This window comes from Malus sylvestris, chromosome 5, assembly GCF_916048215.2.
Source record: "Malus sylvestris chromosome 5, drMalSylv7.2, whole genome shotgun sequence".
Classification (NCBI taxonomy): domain Eukaryota; kingdom Viridiplantae; phylum Streptophyta; class Magnoliopsida; order Rosales; family Rosaceae; genus Malus; species Malus sylvestris.
Window position 1 is genome coordinate 37,616,594 of NC_062264.1, and position 20,788 is coordinate 37,637,381.

General features: G+C 36.7%; 4 protein-coding genes across 4 annotated transcripts; 2 read left to right on the forward strand and 2 right to left on the reverse strand.

The window, feature by feature from the left end:
- Positions 1–284: 284 nt before the first annotated feature.
- LOC126621968 (uncharacterized) lies at positions 285–6,241 on the forward strand. The gene is made up of 6 exons (XM_050290600.1): positions 285–527; positions 861–966; positions 1,531–1,596; positions 3,037–3,079; positions 5,021–5,379; positions 5,477–6,241. Exons 5-6 carry the CDS (start codon positions 5,023–5,025, stop codon positions 6,011–6,013), a joined length of 894 nt encoding a protein of 297 aa, XP_050146557.1. The 5' UTR covers positions 285–527; positions 861–966; positions 1,531–1,596; positions 3,037–3,079; positions 5,021–5,022; the 3' UTR covers positions 6,014–6,241.
- LOC126621972 (protein ALP1-like) lies at positions 3,884–4,923 on the forward strand. Its single transcript, XM_050290603.1, has 3 exons — positions 3,884–3,969; positions 4,064–4,289; positions 4,384–4,923. The coding sequence occupies exons 2-3, from the start codon at positions 4,187–4,189 to the stop codon at positions 4,839–4,841; spliced, it is 561 nt and encodes a 186-aa protein (XP_050146560.1). The 5' UTR covers positions 3,884–3,969; positions 4,064–4,186; the 3' UTR covers positions 4,842–4,923.
- Positions 6,242–7,548: 1,307 nt separating the features above from the next.
- LOC126621971 (uncharacterized) lies at positions 7,549–9,257 on the reverse strand. The gene is made up of 2 exons (XM_050290602.1): positions 9,158–9,257; positions 7,549–8,446 (listed from the first exon to the last, which is right to left on the reverse strand). The coding sequence occupies exons 1-2, from the start codon at positions 9,200–9,202 to the stop codon at positions 7,874–7,876; spliced, it is 618 nt and encodes a 205-aa protein (XP_050146559.1). The 5' UTR covers positions 9,203–9,257; the 3' UTR covers positions 7,549–7,873.
- Positions 9,258–14,904: 5,647 nt separating this feature from the next.
- Positions 14,905–15,890, reverse strand: LOC126622863 (uncharacterized). Its single transcript, XM_050291560.1, has 2 exons — positions 15,098–15,890; positions 14,905–14,987 (listed from the first exon to the last, which is right to left on the reverse strand). Exons 1-2 carry the CDS (start codon positions 15,888–15,890, stop codon positions 14,905–14,907), a joined length of 876 nt encoding a protein of 291 aa, XP_050147517.1.
- Positions 15,891–20,788: the final 4,898 nt, after the last annotated feature.

A 20,788-nucleotide genomic window follows, 5' to 3' on the forward strand; every position in this document is an offset into this window, starting at 1 on the left:
TCTTTCAAATATAGCTTGTTTTTCCCCAAAAAAAAAAGTGGTTTGAGTGTTCATTTCTAATTCATAGAATATGGTTTGAATTAGGAGGACATAGTAAAGGGGCATTTCATAAATGCTTATAGATGCATCTCTTAATAACTAGAAGCGCTTATAAAACTTAAAAACGTTTTTGAGTTGTAAGGGGTCGTTTGTTTGACAGGACTAGGGAGGACTGGACTGGATTAGACTATAGTCCCTTGTTTGGTTTGTAGTAGGATTAGTTTTAATGACCTTAGGTTGGACTCGCTCGGATTATTCACCTCCTTACGCGTTCTTAACGAGGAACCCCAGTTTCGGGAGGACTCGTAAGCCCTGAGAGAAAGCCGCGAGAGAGTCACTCATCCAAGAACCTACGTCGCTCGTCCTCATCGCTGCGTCTTCCCTCATCGTCGTCCTTGCCCTGCTCCCTCATCGTCATCTTCCTCATTCTGATCTCTGCGCCTTCCCTCATCTGCATCTGCTCGCCCTCATCTGCTCCGACTTGTCTGGTAAACTTCGCATCTTCGCTTTATTTCGTCAATTTGTTTTGCAGATCGTGGTATTACTGAGCTTCATTTGATTTTGTTGTTTTGGGTTTGAGAAATTTTCAATGATAGACCTCTGCACTTGAACAAATTAGGGTTTTGATTTTTAGGTCAAATTAAGATTAGAATTTGGGGTTTTCATATTTCAACTTTTCTTTCAAATCCTCAAAACCGCCATCACAAAATTTGCTCAGTGATGAAATCTAAGCCCTGAAATTTTGTTTCTTTTCGCGTTTTCTGAATTGGGTTTTTTGATTTTTCGGGTTTTGATGCTTTGCTTGTTTGGATTTTGTGAAGCAATTTCGTGTCTGGGTTTCACAAGAGGAAGAAGAAGAGGAGAAGGGAAGCTGAGCAGAAGCAAGGAGAGGCATTGCGGCGGAAATGTCTCAAGCTGTGCAAAAAGGTTGGATTTTGTGGCTGTTTTTTGGCCGTTTGATTGCCTATTTTGCATAATGTATAGCTTGTTTACCACTCATTGGATTTTGATAGTTGGTTGATTTGGTTTTTAATCTCATTGTTGCGAAAAGTTGGTGTCTTTGCAAGAGGAATTACATTGAATTATGTTACTACTCTTTGGATTCTGTGAGTGATTTTTATATATACCCCGATTTTGTATATATAAATTGGTACAAGTTATTAGGTTCTTCAAATATTGGCTGCCTTTCAATGTTTAGAACTAACCCAACTTAAATAATGAATAATTTCTCTTTAGTTCTTGAGTGCCCTGCCTTTCTTTCATCTGGATCGTAGAACAGAATATTAGGATATGGCCTTCTCAGAATCTAGAATATGTTTCTAGCACAGTGGATGTTTTCAGGATTTTGTTTTACCTCCACCATGTGCCATCAACAAGTTTATTAGTATAAACGTGTAGGATATGTAATCTATGTTCTGTTATCTGCCACTTTAAATCTTACTTCATTTTGTTTGTATTCGGTTTTAATTATTATGCGTTCAATTGTTCCAGGGGAATTCTATATCGACTACAAAGTACAACTTCATTACATTTTTGCCGAAAGGACTCTTTGAACAGGTAATTCACGGGCCTTCAATGAATTTGATTTTAGTTTTCAATCAATCTGCTTGCTGATGCAGTTCGAAGCTTATCTGATTTTTTGTGATGAAGTGTAGTCATATCATTTTGCTATGCGTTATGCATAAACAAATTGACTAGAGTGTATGTATGCAGTGTGTATGTATGCAGTGTGTGTGTGTAGTGTAGTTATATCATTTTATTTTGTCATGGTCCTGAGAAGTTGTTACACTGCCAGTGTGTATGTATGCAGTGTGTGTGTGTAGTGTATGTAGTGTGTGTATGTATGTACTGTGTTTGCAGTGTGTATATATGCAGTGTGTGTGTGTAGTGTGTTTGCAGTGTGTGTGTGCAGGGTGTATGCAGTGTGTATGTATGCAGTGTGTGTGTAGTGTATGTAGTGTGTGTAGTGTATGTAGTGTGTGTATATGTGTAGTGTTTGCAGTGTGTATGTATGCAGTGTGTGTGTGTAGTGTGTTTGCAGTGTGTGTGTGCAGGGTGTATGCAGTGTGTGTGTACTTGCAGGGTGTGTGTGTAGTGTATGTTTGCAGTGTGTATGTATGCAGTGTGTGTGTGTAGTGTGTTTGCAGTGTATGTTTGCAGTGTGTATGTATGCAGTGTGTGTGTAGTGTGTTTGCAGTGTGTGTGTGCAGGGTGTATGCAGTGTGTGTGTACTTGCAGGGTGTGTGTGTAGTGTATGTTTGCAGTGTGTATGTATGCAGTGTGTGTGTGTAGTGTGTTTGCAGTGTATGTTTGCAGTGTGTATGTATGCAGTGTGTGTGTGTAGTGTGTTTGCAGTGTGTGTGTGCAGGGTGTATGCAGTGTGTATGTATGCATTGTGTGTGTGTAGTGTATGTAGTGTGTGTAGTGTATGTAGTGTGTGTATATGTGTAGTGTTTGCAGTGTGTATGTATGCAGTGTGTGTGTGTAGTGTGTTTGCAGTGTATGTTTGCAGTGTGTATGTATGCAATGTGTGTGTTTAGTGTGTTTGCAGTGTGTGTGTGCAGGGTGTATGCAGTGTGTATGTATGCAGTGTGTGTGTGTAGTGTATGTAGTGTGTGTAGTGTATGTAGTGTGTGTATATGTGTAGTGTTTGCAGTGTGTATGTATGCAGTGTGTGTGTGTAGTATGTTTGCAGTGTGTGTGTGCAGGGTGTATGCAGTGTGTGTGTACTTGCAGGGTGTGTGTGTAGTGTATGTTTGCAGTGTGTATGTATGCAGTGTGTGTGCAGTGTGTGTGTACTTGCAGGGTGTGTGTGTAGTGTATGCAGTGTGTGTGTGTAGTGTATGTAGTGTGTGTATGCACTGTATGCAGTGTGTGTATGTATGTATGCAGTGTGTGTGTGTGTACTTGGTTTATAACCATGATATTACAATGTGAATGTTTTGTATTGTGTGGGGTTGATGCTGAATTGCAATTTTTTGTGGTTGTTGGTTGCAGAGAAGAGGAGCATAAACGGAAGGCTAAGGCTACTGCATTACAGGTGTCCTTTAATTTCCCTTTTCACATGCAATGCCTAGCAATGATAGCAATCCTCATACTAGTGTTCTTAGACACATGTTTATAGATGTATAAGAGTAGAACATTTTGAATATGATGGCTCGGGTTAATGAAAACTTTTTTTTTTCAACGCCACCTGTATATTTGTTGCCTCGGGTTAATGAAAACTTTTTTTTTTTCAACGCCACCTGTATATTTGTTGCCTCGGGTTAATGAAAACTTTTTTTTTTCAACGCCACCTGTATATTTGTTGCCTCGGGTTAATGAAAACTTTTTTTTTTTTCAACGCCACCTGTATATTTGTTGCCTCGAGTTAATGATCTAGTTAATTTGTTTTTTGTTTTTTGTTTTGTTTGGATAGATATGGATCGAAGGAAGCTTTTATTGATCTTATTGTTAGAGATGTCTTATTTGGAGACAATTTGTATTTGTACGATTCTTGTGGTGATGATGCTACGTGGCAAACAGAGACACGTTGAACGACCCACATTGACTAACCGTTCACTTATTAGACGAGAGATTAGTTTGTGTTATCTGAATGGTATAATAGGGAATACTGATACTGAATGTGTCAACGAATTGAGAATGGATAGAAGGACTTTTGGCATATTATGCGACTTACTTCGTCAAGATGGGAGGATAAAAACTGATGGTTTGGTGTCTGTAGAGGAACAGGTGTGTATGACTTTACAAATATTAGCACATCATACTAAGAATCGTAGTGTTGGCGGTAGATTTTATAGGTCAGGAGAGACTATAAGTAGGTATTTCAATAGCATATTGCAAGGAATTTTGCGATTACAAGGTATCCTACTAAAAGTCCCCCAGCCTGTGCCTATTGATTCTACAGATCCTAGGTGGCGATGTTTTAAGGTATGATGAGAAATTTTTTTCATTTTCCCTAAGCTTTAACTCTTCATTCCCTTTGTATAAATTAACAAAAACTTTTTTATTTTTTATTTTTAAGAATTGCTTGGGAGCATTGGATGGAACACACATTGATGTGCATGTACCTGAAATTGACAAACCAAGATACCGAACAAGAAAGGGTCGAGTCGCAACTAATGTGTTAGGTGTGTGTTCAGGAGATATGCAGTTCATATATGTGTTTCCGGGGTGGGAGGGTTCCGCATCAGACTCTAGAGTGCTACATGATGCAATTAGTAGGCCTAATGGTTTTAAGGTACCAGCGGGTAAGACTATTACTTAGTCTCAACTTTGTAAGTTAGGTTTAGTTCTGTTTGTCAACTACAAAACACTAATAAGGTCTTTTTTTTTTTTCATTAGGTTGTTATTACCTTGTAGATGGTGGTTATACAAATGGTGAAGGATTCCTTGCACCCTATAGAGGAATACCTTATCATTTATCTGAATGGGAGGGACGAACACCTTCTAATAAGGAAGAATATTTTAACATGAAGCATTCTAAGGCAAGGAATGTAATTGAACGCTGTTTTGGCCTGCTAAAAGGAAGGTGGTCGATACTAAGGAGTCCATCTTTCTATCCGATAAGGACACAAGGTCGAATAATTACCGCTTGTTGCCTACTACACAATCTTATTAGGCAAGAGATGTCTGTAGATCCAATGGAGAATTTGCCAATAATAGAAGATGGACAAAATACAGAAGAAGGTGAATATGTTGGTAGTGTTCAAACATCGGACCAGTGGACTGCAATGAGGAATGATATGGCTCAGGAAATGTATAATGAGTGGAGAGCAATTAGGAACCAGCAACCGAACTAGCTATATGTGTTAATGATAACATTTTATTTTAGTATTCCTTTTTTATCATGCATTTGTTAGATATTAGCACAATGATTGGATGGTATGCAAGTTGATTGGATATTATGCAAGTTGATTGGATATTAAGCAAATTGATTATTTGTATGGTATTTTCCTTCATTAAAATATTTTTTGTTTAGGTATGGATAACGAAAATTTTTTGAATGCTACTCAAGAGCCAAAAGGAAGAAGGCGTAAATGGGAAGCATTTGAGGAAGAAGTATTACTAGGAGTTCTTGAGGATTTTGTTGCTCGGAAGCAACGGTGTGACACCGGTGCTTTCAAACAAGGTACTTTGGTTGAAATAGCAAAAGCTGTCAATGTTTTATGTCCTCATTCAAATATAAAGGCAAATCCACATATTGAATCCAAGTTGAAGAAATGGAAAAAAACATATAGTATGGTCGTTGACATGATAAACACAAGTGGATTTGCATGGAATGATGTCAAAAAGTGCGTTGAAGTTGACAGTGATGACGCATGGCAAACTTATGTGCAGGTTCATATCCTATTTTATTTATGCATTAGTTATATTCTTGCTGCTATATTTGTTACGCATGCTAAATTTTAGTTTTGCTATGTTGATATAATCTTAGAGAAATAAAGAAGCCGATGGATGGAGAAGCAAACCTTTTCCACTGTTTGATAGATTTGCATATATATTTGGAAAAGATCGGGCTACGGGTAATGTAGCCGAAACCCCTGCTCAAATGATGGAGGAACAAAGTCATGATCATGTTGGTGAAAGTGATATTGGAGGTGAAAATTTTGTTTCTTCAATGAACCAACAAAGCCAACAAAGCACCCCATCTGAAAATAGCCAAAGAAAGAGGAAAAGAGCTGTGGGAAGTTCAAATGATGGAACCGAGGCAATTATCAGTGGACTGAAAGATTTTTATGTTGAAAGTGGGAAGAGGATGCAAATGGTAACTGAAGCTTTAGTTCAAGGTACTGCAGATCATACTGACATAGCTAATGAACTTGAAGCAATGGGTCTCTCTCCTATGGATCAAATTGATGCATTGTCTCTTATTTTGGATAAACCAAAAAATGTGGGAGTGTTCAGGGCAATCAAACCGGAACTCAAGAAAGTGTTCGTCCAAAGGCTTTTAAGCGACAACGCAAGCGGATGAGGATTTTGGCTAATGTTAACATGGATGTATTTTATTAACGTTAACATGGATGTATTTTATTAATCATACAATCTTATGTTATGACTTATAACTTAGCTTTGCACTAGTATTTTGGCTTATGTTAACTAGCCATTTTGTAAATTATAGAGATCTATTTTGGCTAATGTTAACTAATGTTAACTAGGATTTTCTAAATTATGGAGATCTTATGTACTTGTATTTGTTGAAGTTGCATGTATTGGCCACTATTATGGCGCGTTTACTAATCCGTAATCAAATTGAGAGGAATCGGATTGAGGAGGAATTGAAATGAGGTGGAATCAGAATCAGATTCTTGTTGAAATTGTTTACTAAAACTGTCTGGAATCGGAATACAATTCCATAAAGCTGTTTACTAATTCAGCAGAATCGGAATATAAACCAGTATGATTACTAAAATGCCCTTGTCCCAAATCAAATATTTTATATACTTTTTTTTAATAAAATTTGATATAGTATATAATAGTAACAAACTGATTTTGCATTGAGTAACAAACTGATTCTGCATGAAGTAACAAATTGATTCTGCATTGAGTAACAAACTGATTCTGCATGAAGTAACAAACTGATTATGCATTGAGTAACAAAATGATTCTGCATGTATTTAGGAGTTACTTTAGATCGATTGAATTTACTCTAGGTCGACTGATAAATAAAATGGGTCGACTGATAAATAGAATGGGTCGATAAATAGAATGGGTCGACTGATAAAGGCAACAGTCAGCCCTTTTACACAGAATTAGTTCAATACATAAGCCGACTGAAGTAATTGGGTCGACTGATAAATAGAATGGGTCGACTGATAAATAGAATGGGTCGACTGATAAAGGCAACAGTCAGCCCTTTTACACAGAATTAGTTCAATACATAAGCCGACTGAAGTAATTGGGTCGACTGATAAATAGAATGGGTCGACTGATAAAGGCAACAGTCAGCCCGTTTACACAGAATTAGTTCAATACATAAGCCGACTGAAGTAATTGGGTCGACTGATAAATAGAATGGGTCGACTGATAAAGGCAACAGTCAGCCCTTTTACACAGAATTAGTTCAATACATAAGCCGACTGAAGTAATTGGGTCGACTGATAAATAGAATGAGTCGACTAATAAAGGCAACAGTCAGCCCTTTTACACATAATCAGTTTAAGTAAAGCATTAACTTTAACATTTCCATCCTAAATTTTTTTTCTGGACTTTTACACTACGACCCCTTGTGGTAAGATTCCTGGCTCCGCCACTGGTTGTGCATAATGTGAATGAGCATAGAATTATGCTTAATGAGCAAGAAGGACATGGAAAGAAATTGTTAGGAGCATTTTCAGTCTTAACTCTTCAAGAATATATTTTGCTACATAATGTCAACGAGTAGAAGAAATTTTGTTTTACCATTTCAAATCAAAAAACTTGATTCCCCTTGAACTAAAGTGATCTTCAAGAGGTGGATTTTGTATAATAGTAAATAAATGAAGAAAAAAATATTAGTAACAAACAAAGAGTAGGAAATAACTTCATTAAAGTTAATATTTTACATTAAAGTACATCTATCTAACCACCATAACCAACCTAAGCAAACTTGTCATACCCTGCGTATGCATCATATTATCAAATATTCATAACCTGCCTACACATCAGATTGTCAACAAAATATTCTTAACCTGCCTAAACATCATAATATCAACAAAAAGTAGTTCTTCACCATTATGGTGTCATCTAATAAGTCATTAGATTTACAAAACATTCACAATTTTCCCTGATATGTCATTATGGCAGTAAGCACGTCATAGCAAAAAACTAGCATTCACATTATTTGGACCATCACTTAGATGTCGTTATGCATCCAAGTCTGCAACAAAGTAGTCACATATGCACTCTTCCTTTCATCAGACATGTTGAAAAACACCCTCAAAAGGTCATGTTCTTTGGCCAAGAAGTTAGTAACTTTAAATAAATCCATGGGAGACAAAAACTCCATTTTGGTCAACTCACTGTCAAGTTTTTGTTGCATTTCGGTCAGATTTATATCGGTTGACAGTGCATGAACTAGACCATCAATCTTAGGTCCCACATCGGCTATAGCTTTAGCCATAATAGAGAATTGCTTGGCCATTTCATCTGCTACTCTTGTCCTTTTGCGACTAATGTTTGATGTGTTACTTTCTGCATTCCTTTGTTGTTGGGTATTTGGTACTGAGAAAGAAGTATCAAAGTCATTTCCACTTTCATCCTCACCTTTATGTTGATTGACATTGGCATCTTTAAGTCTAACTTCTTCTTCATCGTCATCAGCGTTACCAGCATTTGCACCCATAGCACGATCTTTTGCATAAATCTCTCCCAAACTGTGGTAGTGCGGAAAAGGCTTATCGTACAATCCACTTGCATCCTTTTTACCCTACAAAAAAAAAACACAAAACACAAGGCGTGTAATACAATATATTAATTCTTGGTCTATTACAAGATGAAGAGGGCAGCGTAAAGAGGAAGAAGTGAAAAATCGATCTTTGAAGAAAGGACAAGAGGCAGAACAATTAATAATGGACAGGGCAGGATGTTTTGACGTGTGCTAGCTATGGAAAACAAAAAAACAATGTTAAGTTTTTCCTTTTTTCAGAGGGATGATGGGTGAACCTTTCCGAAAAGATATACATATATATATATATATATATATATATATATATATATATATATATATATATATATATATACTCTTTTATGTTGCCACACAAGCTGGCAGATCAACAGATCATCTATAAGTTTGTCATAACTCTTTTTTCTTTACAGTATGAAAGAGCTGGTATTTAAAAAGCTATGTCTTTCATACAAGTCTCAGTTTTTGTTTATGTGCACTGTAATCCTTCTAATATCTAGCTTCAAGTGGTTTCTGAGTGTATGGTGATGGTGTCAGTAAAGAACTTGGAATTACCTCCCATGGAGGTTTTTCTTTTTCTATGTATGTTGTTAGTGCATTATCCTGATTCGTAATTAAGAAGATGATGATATTAACTCTGAGATTTTGAACTCAGTGTAATTAATCAAGGAACTGAGATTCTAAAAACAAAACACAATCAGATAAAACAAAAAATACAATCAGATATACGCAAACCTTCGTAGCCTCGTCATACGCACTTTTCTCACAAGCCAACATCATTTTCTCTTCATTCCACTCAAACCCACTGAGAGCTAGCAATTCAGTTAAGGCAAAATATTTCTTCTGTTCGGTGATAGAGTTTAAATCAAGCTACATTTGCAAATTAAACCCAATTCTATTAGCAGGTAATAGAAACAAAACAATTGTCAATTTTTTTTAAGATTCATAATATACGTGGCAAAAATATGCTCCAATTAACCCATATCATGAGATTTGTAGCATTACTCTATTACACAATGGCAAAAATTTGTAGTCCTAGTCTAAGCAAACACAAATCTGGTGAACAGTACTGTTTTTCTTATCCTGCTTCTTAGTCCGAGACTGCACCAAACGCTTCACTAAGTTAGTCCAGCTTAGTCCAGTCTAAGCCAGTCCAGCTTAGTCCCGGCAGCTAGTCCAGTCCGAGACAGTCCGGCGCAACAAACGCACCCTAAAAGTACTTTCTAATAAACACATCTTCATCAAGCCCTTTCAAGTGCTTCTAGAAATAAACACTTACGATATGAAGTGTTTTCAACAAAGGCGTCTCCAAACAAAACTTTTATTTTCCTAAAGAGCGAGGGTCTCGAAAATTTGGACAATTCAGACTTTTTGGTTTTTGGGTTGGACAATTGAAACTTCATACTTGGGAGTTGGAGTTGGGCTAAAGCTCGTTATTGTCGAGCAAAGGCTTGCGTCAATGTGATGTGTTTATTTGGACCAGGCCAAGGCCAACCCAAGACCACAAAAACTAAGTGAGAGATTACAAAGGACCTTAAAAGAATGTCCAATTTAATTGGATTTCATGAAGAAAAGGGCTTTCTTGTCAATTAAGCTTGAAGATTTATATCAACCAACGATATAGAGCTGTGTGCAATGCAATCACATTGGGAAAATATGTGATATTGTTCCTGGAGTTCAATGATTGCTTACTCCAAATTCAGACCTCATGGATCGTGGTATGAGATTAGTTAGGTTCGATTACATGAACTTATGAGTAAAGCGGTTTGTAACTTAAGTGGTCATGAGTAATAACTCATGCACATCAAATCTTGTGTTCGATTCTCAATTTTCTCACTATCTTTCATGAGTCGTTTACTAATTTGACATAGAATTAGACTAAGGATAGTCAAGATCCAAATTTCTTATTAAGCTATTTACTAAAATTTTATGAAATTGGGGTAAGAATAGTACTGATTTTGTAAAAGCTGATTACTAACTCGCTTGAATGGAAATCAATATGATTACTATGCTATAACAGTAAACTTGGAATCTAGAAACTAACGTGAGGAAAAAGTAGATTCAAATTCAGTGCATAGAAGGGAAGCACACTGCTCTAATCCTTAGATACTGATGGTATAATTTCTGCAATTTATTAAACCTATATATAATTCTTAATTAAATGAATTATGACCCTTAAGATGAACTCAATATATACAGATAAACAGTATATATGGTATGTGTGCCTATTAAGTTCATGTGAGATTGCCGGTTTTTACTGTCGATGTTGTCGACAGACAAGATAACCACATCACGGACCTGCAAAGGGTAGATGAGTGTTCGATCCTACACAGTTTTTCAATTTAGACTTGTGAAGCAAGGCATCATAATTTGGCGTTCTGTCTGGTTATTTTGTAGCCAAGGGACTGTATATACTGCCAAATACAGTTGTCCTTTTTTTCATCTAGTCCCAAAACTAGCAGATCTGAGTGGGAATTTTGGTATCCGATTTAGGTGAAGGTTTATACGCCAGAGCAACAACTCTGAACAGTCCTGATTGATCATCGTAAAAACGTATTATTACTTTGTTAGTTTGTTTTACATTGTTTGACTCAGTTCTTAAAAATTTCATCAGCAGATTTTACTCTTCATATCTCTTCTTCGTTCTCCTTTACATGATAAATTTAACCGAAAAAAATATGCAGGTTGTATGACCTTAAATTGCCGCGGGGAGCATGTTCTTGGTGGGATTTATATTGCCATACCGGAATACCACTCTGCATATCTATGTAACAAGCAAGATGGTAAATCGTTAGCTGATTTTCGAACTTCAACCAGTTACTCCATTACCATAAGTCCTTTCATTAGAGTTTCTAGTGAATGATTTATCTTGTTTATGTCCAGGAGTACACTGGGTTGTGATAGTGTTTTATAAAGTTGATATTTTGAGTGATTGTTTTGACAAGGTTTTGTATTCAGAGAAAGGTGATGATTGCACAAAATGTGAGAACGGAATGTCGGCTATATTGCTCTACCATTGCAGCAGCTTGTAGCATTCATTTATATATGATGTCAGTAGGGTTTTAGAGTGAGCACAGTCAGCCCTTATCCCCATTGGAGCTAGCTGACAAAATGCATAACAACCTGATAGTACAAGGCTAATCTTAACCCTTCATTGGGGCTTTTAATCTAAGCCTTACACTTGTCTAAAACTATCACTAAAGGCTAACTAGCCGTTACAATTTAAAACAACTAGCCGTTAGCTCCTTTATGCTTCTGCTGCATTCCTTCTCAGTCAACAGAGAAGTGTTTAGCATCCAACACTCCCCTCTAAACTCTTCCTCGTGTTGACTCCAAGCAAGCTTCTAAGGTAAGTGAACCTTTCTTTTGGTAGTGCTTTTGTAAAAATGTCTGCTACCTGATCTTCTGTTCTGCAATACATCAGTTCAATGACATTCTCTTGTAATGCATATCTGATAAAGTGATATTTCCTCTTGATGTGTCTTGTTTTCTGATGAAATACTGGATTCCTTGTCATTGCTATGGCTGAGGTATTATCACACATTAGCTTAGTTGGTTCAACCTGCAACTCCCCAAAGTCTTTTAGAACAAATCGTAGCCAGATTGCTTGAGATGTTGCTTCTGCAGCACTCACATACTCAGCTTCGGCTGTTGATAGTGCAACACTTTGTTGCTTAACTGAGGCCCACGAGAATACACCAGAACCAAAAGTAAATGCATACCCCGATGTGCTCCTCATGTCATCTTCACTGCCTCCCCAGTCACTATCACAGAAACCAACCAATATGGTTGTCTGTCCTTTCTCATACTTGATTCCAAAATCAATTGTTCCTTGCACATACCTAAGAACCCTTTTAGCAGTTCCTAAATGTATTTTGGTAGGATTATGCATGAACCTTGATAGTAGACTTGCAGCATACATAATATCTGGTCTTGTTGCTGTGAGATATAACAGGCTGCCAACAATTTTCCTGTAGAGACTTGCATCCACCGATTCACTTCCATCTTCACTTTTGAGTTTTTCATTTGCAATTAAGGGAGTGCTAACTGGTTTGCATCCCTTGAGGCCAAATCTATCTAGGAGTGTTTGTGCATATTTCATTTGATGGATGAAAATGCAATCTACCTTTTGAATTACCCCCATGCCAAGAAAGTGGTGAAGTAGCCCCAAATCTGTCATCTCATATTTTCCCATCATTTCATTTCTGAATTCATCCACCATTTTCTTGCTATTTCCAGTGAAGACCACATCATCCACATAGATAGACACTATGAGGATCTCTGATTTGTTTTCAACTTTGGTGTAGAGTGTTGCTTCACTAAGGCTTTTCTTGAATCCACACTTGGTGAAGTGTGCATCAATCTCACTATACCATGCTCTTGGTGCCTGCTTTAGGCCATAAAGTGCTTTCTTTAGTCTATACACCTTGCTCTCGGACCCTTTGACTTCAAAACCTTGTGGCTGGTCCACATAGACCTCTTCCTCTAGCACACCATTTAGGAATGCAGACTTAACATCTAACTGGTATAGCTGCCAACCCTTATGTGCAGCTAATGCAATTAGAGTTCTAATTGTATCTAGTCTAGCCACAGGTGCAAATGTCTCATTAAAGTCAATTCCAGGCTTTTGGGAGTAGCCTTTAGCCACCAATCTAGCCTTGTTCTTTTGCACAGATCCATCCAAGTTCAGCTTGGTTTTATAGACCCATCTCACACCAATCACAGGTTTATCACTTGGCCTATCAACTAGGATCCAAGTTCCATTTTTTTCTATCATTGAGATTTCATCTTCCATTGCTATCTGCCATGCCTTGTCACTCTCAGCTTCTTCAAATGTTTATGGTTCAATGACACAGAAATTGCAAGCAGCATAGATTTCCTCCAGGCTTCTCATCTTAATTGGTGTTAACCCTGAGCTTGAGTTTGAGCTTTGTACACTAGAGCTTGAGTTTGAGCTTTGTACACTAGAGCTTGAGTTTGAGCTTTGTTGCCCTTCCTGTTGGGATGTTGAACCTGCACTTAAGTTATGTGAACTTTGAGGGGTTTGAAATGGTGAATTTTGAGAGATCTGCAAGCTTCCTTCTTTGGATTCATGACTTGCACCAATTTCATTCTGTGCAGTTCCTTTCTCAGTGACACAAATCTGCAGTGATACTTTGTCTTCTTCCACTGCCTTTGTTTCCCAATTCCACAGTGTTTCTTTATCAAAAATCACATCTCTTGAGAGATTGATCTTCTGAGTTTTCAAGTTGTACAACCTGTAACCTTTTTCATTAGTTCCATATCCAACAAAGATGCACTTGTTGCTGGATTCTTGTAACTTATGTCTGAGTTGTGATGGCACAAGTGCATAACACACAAAGCCAAAAACTTTCAAATGCTTAACTCCAGGCTTTCTTCCACTAAACACTTCAAATGGAGTTTGTTTCTCCAAAGCCTTGGTGGGACACCTGTTCAAGAGATAAACTGCAGTATTCACAGCTTCTCCCCAAAATGAGTAGGGAATTTTCTTTTCATGTAACATGGACCTTGCCATCTCCACTATTGTTCTATTCTTCCTCTCTGCAGTGCCATTTTATTGTGGAGTATATGCTACTGTGAGCTGTCTTTCTAGACCCAATTCTTCACAGAAAGCATTGAATTCCAGTGAGGTATACTCACCTCCCCTATCACTCCTTATCTTCTTGATTTGATGTCCACTTTGTAACTCAACCATTGCTTTAAACTTCCTGAAGATGTTGAAGACCTCTGATTTTAATCTCATGAAATATACCCAACACATCCTTGAGTAGTCATCTATGAAGGTCAGAAAGTACTTGTTCCCACTGATGGATGCATTCTTCATTGGACCACACACATCAGTGTGAATTAATTCTAGTGGTTTTGCAGCTCTCCAGGCTTTCCCAGTTTCAAAATTTTCCCTGTGTTGTTTCCCGAGTGCACATCCTTCACAAACTTCATTCATATCATCTAGTTGGGGTAAGCCTTGCACCATTTCATATTTTTGCAGGTTTCTCAAACTCTGCATATTTAAGTGCCCAAACCTTTTGTGCCATAGTCTTTCTGAGTCAAATGTGGTTGCCCTCCTTGCCACTTCCTCCAAACATTTAAGTAACAATAGAAAGCTTCTGTTTTTCATTTCAACCTTCACAACTAGATTTGACAGGGTCCTATCATCATATATCTCAACAATAGTGTCTCCAAACAATAAGAAGTAGCCATGTTCCATCATCTGTCCAACACTGAGAAGGTTTTCCTCTAGACTCGGTACCAACATGACTTCCTTAATGTGTCTCTTTCCCCTCTTGGTGTCTATGATGAGAGTGCCCTTGCCTGTTGCTTTCACAATGTTACCATTTCCCATCTTTACTTTTCCAGTGAAGGCAGTGTCAATATCTGTCAATAAGGACTCATGAGCAGTCATATGGTTGCTACACCCACTGTCTATATACCAAACCTCATTGTCCTTTTCAACACTTGCACTAAAAGCACAGAAGACATTTGTTTCTTCCTCTACTTGGTTTGCAATGTTCACTCTCTGAGTTGTATTTGATCTGCAGTCTTTCTGCAGGTGACCAAATCTAAAACATTTGTGACATTTCGGTTTCCCTTTGAACCAACATTCACCAAAATGTGTTTTATCACAGTATTTGCACAATGGTTTGGTTTTACTACCACTGTTATTTCCACTGTTATACTTGTGTTCTCCATTTGGTTTTCCTTCCCACTTTTTGTTCTTCCCTTTCCAATCTTTCCTTGGTTTGTTTTGATGTTGATTAGAGTGACTAGAAGACCCTATGTTTAGTGACTGAAAAGCTTTCTCAGTTGCACTATCAGCATGCCTCTCGAGTCTTTGGTCAAAAGCTCTCAAGGAAGCCATCACATCTTGCACACTGAGTGTATCGGTATCTTTGGTTTCTTCTATCACACTCACAATAGAATCATAAGGCTTAGTCAAACTAATTAGGAGCTTTTGCACAGTTCTTTCATTTGGCAGTTCTTCTCCATAAGTTTTCATTTGAGTCACAACATCAAACAGCCTAGAAAAATAATCTTTAAGTGGTTCATCTTCTCTCATGCGTGTGTATTCAAAATCACGTCTAAGAGACTGGAGCTTTACCTTTCGTACCTTCACATCTCCTCTGTATTCTTGTTGCAGAGTATCCCAAGCAGCCTTGGCAGTTTCTTCATTTGCTATCCTGGGAAATATGAAGTCTGAGACAGCCCCTTGAATGATCCCCAACGCTCTAGCATCATTCATCCTATTCTCCTTCAGTGTAGCTATCTGTTTCTCTGTGAGATCCTCTTCTAGAGCATCGATCTCCATCTCTGGTAGGTCATATCCATATTGAACCATTTCCCAGAGATCATATGACTTGAAGATGGTAGTCATCCGAATCCTCCAATAGTCATAGTTTTCTCCATCAAAGATTGGAGCTTTGAGGTCGCCACCCCCAGATCCTTTCATCTTCGACTTGTATTGACACTTAGGGTTTCAGCCTTTACCTGAACACCTCAAAGAAAACAGATTCCACAACGCCCAGATTTCAGTAATCAAGAACTAAGCTCTGAGGCCATGATAGTGTTTTATAAAGTTGATATTTTGAGTGATTGTTTTGACAGGGTTTTGTATTCAGAGAAAGGTGATGATTGCACAAAATGTGAGAAGGGAATGTCGGCTATATTGCTCTACCATTGCAGCAGCTTGTAGCATTCATTTATATATGATGTCAGTAGGGTTTTAGAGTGAGCACAGTCAGCCCTTATCCCCATTGGAGCTAGCTGACAAAATGCATAACAACCTGATAGTACAAGGCTAATCTTAACCCTTCATTGGGGCTTTTAATCTAAGCCTTACACTTGTCTAAAACTATCACTAAAGGCTAACTAGCCGTTACAATTTAAAACAACTAGCCGTTAGCTCCTTTATGCTTCTGCTGCATTCCTTCTCAGTCAACAGAGAAGTGTTTAGCATCCAACAGGTTGTTCTAGGAGCACAATGACTGCGTACTACAAATTTAGACCTAGCTACATTCCTACAGATCAATAAATCAATAAATTGCTGACATTTTGACAAAAAAGACTTCGTATAATCCAACGTTTTCCCTAGCTTGAGATTGAAGGGGAGTATTGACAATTATCTAGCTAAATATTAGTGGTTTAGTATTGGTAATTAGTATATAATGTTAGCTGTTAGGCTGCTAGAGAGAGTCAGTAAGCGAGTTAGCTGTATTGCTTGAGAGCTAAGAAAGCTATGATTATCTCTGTATACATATGTTGTAGTCTCTCTGAATGGTAACACTATGTTTGGATGAAGAAATTTAAGATTACTAAGAAATTTCAAAATGACAAGATTTTATTTTCTAGAATTTGTAAATTTTCTTGCTTGATTAACCTAAAAGAACAATGGAATTGAATACGGAATTTGTTATTTTTAAACTCTCAATCATAAAAATTGGAAAATGACACATATTTACTTGGAATTTGAACTTGAGAATTGGAGGTCCCAAATTCCAAGTTTTTTTTCCATGCGGAAATTCTAAATTTCTATGTTTATGAATCCAAACAAGGGAATTGGTGAATGTCAATTTATAAATTCTGACTTTTACCAAAGTTCTAAGTTTATTTCCCTCGTCCAAACATAGTGTAAGGGTATTTGATAAGTCCATATTTTACCATATATTTTACCATAATCTTAGTATTAATTCATTGGTTATTTTGGTAGGATTTTGATACTTTGTTATATATTTCCAATGTAGGACATTCAAATTCCTCTGGAGCAAAAAGTGATCAAACGGATGAATTTTGGAGTGATTCCAATTGGAGGATGTTCGTGAGTCTTTCAAGATGATTGTATCAAAATTCCATATTTTTCTACCAAGCCATTTGACCGTGGCAATGAAATAAAGGCTCAGCGCGCAATTTTCCCAGATTGACGTTTTTGAATGTTTTGGGCATTTTGGAGGTCAAGATGGTATATGTTGAGGAAGATTTGTAGGGGACGTCTTCAGCTTTCAAAATAGACCTTTTGGGACCAAATCGGAGTTGATTTGGTCGGGCAAAAGTGTGATTTTATGAGAAGTTCGAATTTCAGTTTAAATAGGAAACCTTTTATTTCCTAGTTATCTTATTCTATTATGTTTCCTAGTTTTTAGAAGACCTTTTCTAGGTAGGATTTTATTTTGTAATAGTATAAATAAGGCTTGTTAGCCATTAGGGTTCACTATGCAACATTGGGGGAGAATGGACGCACTATTTGGAGAATTGCTTTTGACAATTCAAGTTTATTTTCAAGGTGTTTTCTATCCATGTTTTTAATAATATTTTGTGTTTATGGTTGTTCTTAACTAATTTTCCGTTTGCTAGGACGATGCCTTGAGCATTAGCATGAATATGTAGTATTTATTTAATTGCTTATGATATTATGCATGCATGGTTTGAATTATTAATCACTGTGCTTTAAACTGTCTCTATATCTTAATGCTTAGCTACCATTAGGCTGTTTAGATAAGTAATTTGATGCAATTCGGTCGGAATGCCATCGAGGAATTGAGTATTGCTTCTTGTGATTGATAGTTGTAATTTCACCTAGGGCGAATGCCACATCTTAGGGGTTGCATGATTTTTCAAAGAGTTTTCACAAAGCGTAATGAGTCATGCATGTTTATATTTGATCCGAATGCCACAAACGAATTGCATGTTTGATATACGTTCTAGACTTTTACAATTTGATTTTCAAAACTATTTTCTTTTGTTTTCTCTACTTTGTCAATTTATTTAATTGTTTTCAATTAAATTCGTTTTTAATATTTTAGGTCATCAAATCAACCGTTTCCAATCTTTGTTTCCAAATAATTAATTAAGATTTGATATTTACATAAATTATTCATTCAATCCCTGCTGAAAATGTGACCTTGCTTGAGCTGTTATACTACAACAACCTTGTACTCTTGCAAGTATTTTTAAGTGTTTTTATTCCTATTTTTGCAGGTGGTAAAAATCTCTATCAAGAAGGTATTCATCTCATTCTGTGAGTGAAATATATAGAGCCTCACTCTCTCTCTTCTTCAAGCTTGTACTCTTGCAAATATTTTTTAAGTGTTTTTATCCCTATTTTTGCAGGTGGTAAAAATCCCTATTAGGACGGTATTCATCTCATTTTACAAGTGAAATATACAGAGCCTCACTCTCTCTCTTCTTCAAGCTTGCTTGTCTATGGTGGTTGGATTAATATATTAATACTTAGATTGTACAACAATATCAGTTTGGTTAAAGCTTCAACGATAACCTGATAAAGCAAAAGGCTTGTAACTCAAATGGTCAAAAACAATTATCCGTGCCCCCGAGATCTTTATATTCGATTCCATGCTCTCCCACTGCCACTACCGTTTGCATGAAAGAGAAAAACAACAATCCAGATGAAAAGAAATTATACAATCAACATTTTTTAGCTTGTGGGCTTTTCAAGTGGGTTGAACTTGGGCTAGACTTGAAGTTGAAGTTGCTTTAGGCTAAGCTAGAGTTGAATATTTCCAACCCTATAGAATAAGTGTAAGTTTGGCCCAAATACATTTTGCTAATTTTGTTCTCAACACTCCAATATTATAATCTTCAACCAATTCGAACCAATTTTGTTGGGGTAGTACTATTTACACACCTCTTTTTACATCTTATATGCTATTGCTAATTTTTGTCCATCATTTGATCCAATAACAGAAAATTGAGAGAGGTGTGTAGGAGATAAAAATTAGTGTGTCGATAGCATTACCCTTTCGTTTTTCTTCCCTCATTTTATTCATGATTTATGCTTGGCTATAATGGCTTCTTCTATTTGGGGTCTTTCCACTGTAGTCGTTACACATCACATTCAATACCTATTGGACAACCTCACCATCCTTGACCAGGCCAAGCTTTTCGTTAATAAATTTTGGAGCAAATCTGGTTAGATCGACTTTATTATTTGATACAATAAAGTGGCAAGGTCTACCAGCTGCCTCAGCATGATCAAAAGCTGAGATCCCAGTTAGAAAATTGCACCACATCCACCCAACGAATTTATTCACATGCTAAGAAAAAAAAAAGAGAAGACTTAAGTCTTGTCGCACATAATTTTACCTAATTTTGAAAGATTCTTTGTATGACTTAACCAAGATTCTATGTTTTGGATTCAACACGATGACTTGGAGACCATGTTTCGGTCCAGCACTTGGTTCCTTTATCGTTGCGACATGCAATGTCGGGGTGGTGGCCAATAAAGTGTGATGGGCGACATTACTCTTTCAACTCCTCTCTTTTTTTTTTCTTTTTTTTTTAATGTTCATTTAGTTGTGCCAAAAGGTACTCATTTTTTATTCTTGCTAAAAATTGGATTATGTAATATATTTGATTAAAATTTGATTAGTCTAGGTTTTGGGTCACTTTCCATGCCATCACCCTTTCTCTTCAACGCTAAATTTGCTCCTTTCAAAGAGAGGAAAAGTTGGAAGCACATCTAGATGGAATGATGTATATTTTACTCCTCCTCTTCTTTTTCTCTTTTCTTTTTTAATCTTTCGTTTTGGTTGATTACGACCTTGAAGTTACTCTCATAACCATAAACTTCGATGCAAAGAAACATCTTGAAATTACTCTCTCTCACACACACACAAATTGTATACATATATATATATGTATATATGTGTGTGTGTGTTTTTAGATAATAGTCATGCCATATGGACAACCAAGTTCCCATATGTTGTCACCATTATTCCAAATATATTTTACAAATAGTGTTAAGATGATTTTAAATTCAACTTCAAATGGAGTAGGTTGTTGATCCCTAATTTAAAAGTGTGTGTTTTCCCAACAATTGTTTAAAACAACAAATAAAGTCACTGATGTGTACTTTAAATTGTTTAGTATCATCACATGTATTATAAATCAATTGTTCATTTGAAAAGAAAAATAACAAGTTTTATTTATTCACCCAAATCTATCAATGTTTGATTGAATAGAAATTTTACTTGCACAAATATATAAACTTAAAACAATTCCTAACACTTATCCCTCCCCATAGAAACCATTTTCACAATGTGTCATTCATACCTTACTGGCCCCATACTTGAAGCAGTTAGTATCTCTCTCACCACTAAAGTGCCATTTAGATCATTTGCCCATAATTTTGTTTGCTTCGTTACAAAGACTTTTAAGTTTAGGGTTTCATTCATAAAACTTAAATAAATAGTTTTTTTTTTTTTATGTTATAAAACAAGTAAATAAAAGAGAAAAATGAAGATGATGGAATTTGCACTAATTAGATTTGATGCTGCAATCTTAAAGAAACCAATGAACGGGATCATGGGATGAAGAGAGGTTGCAGCCTTTTAG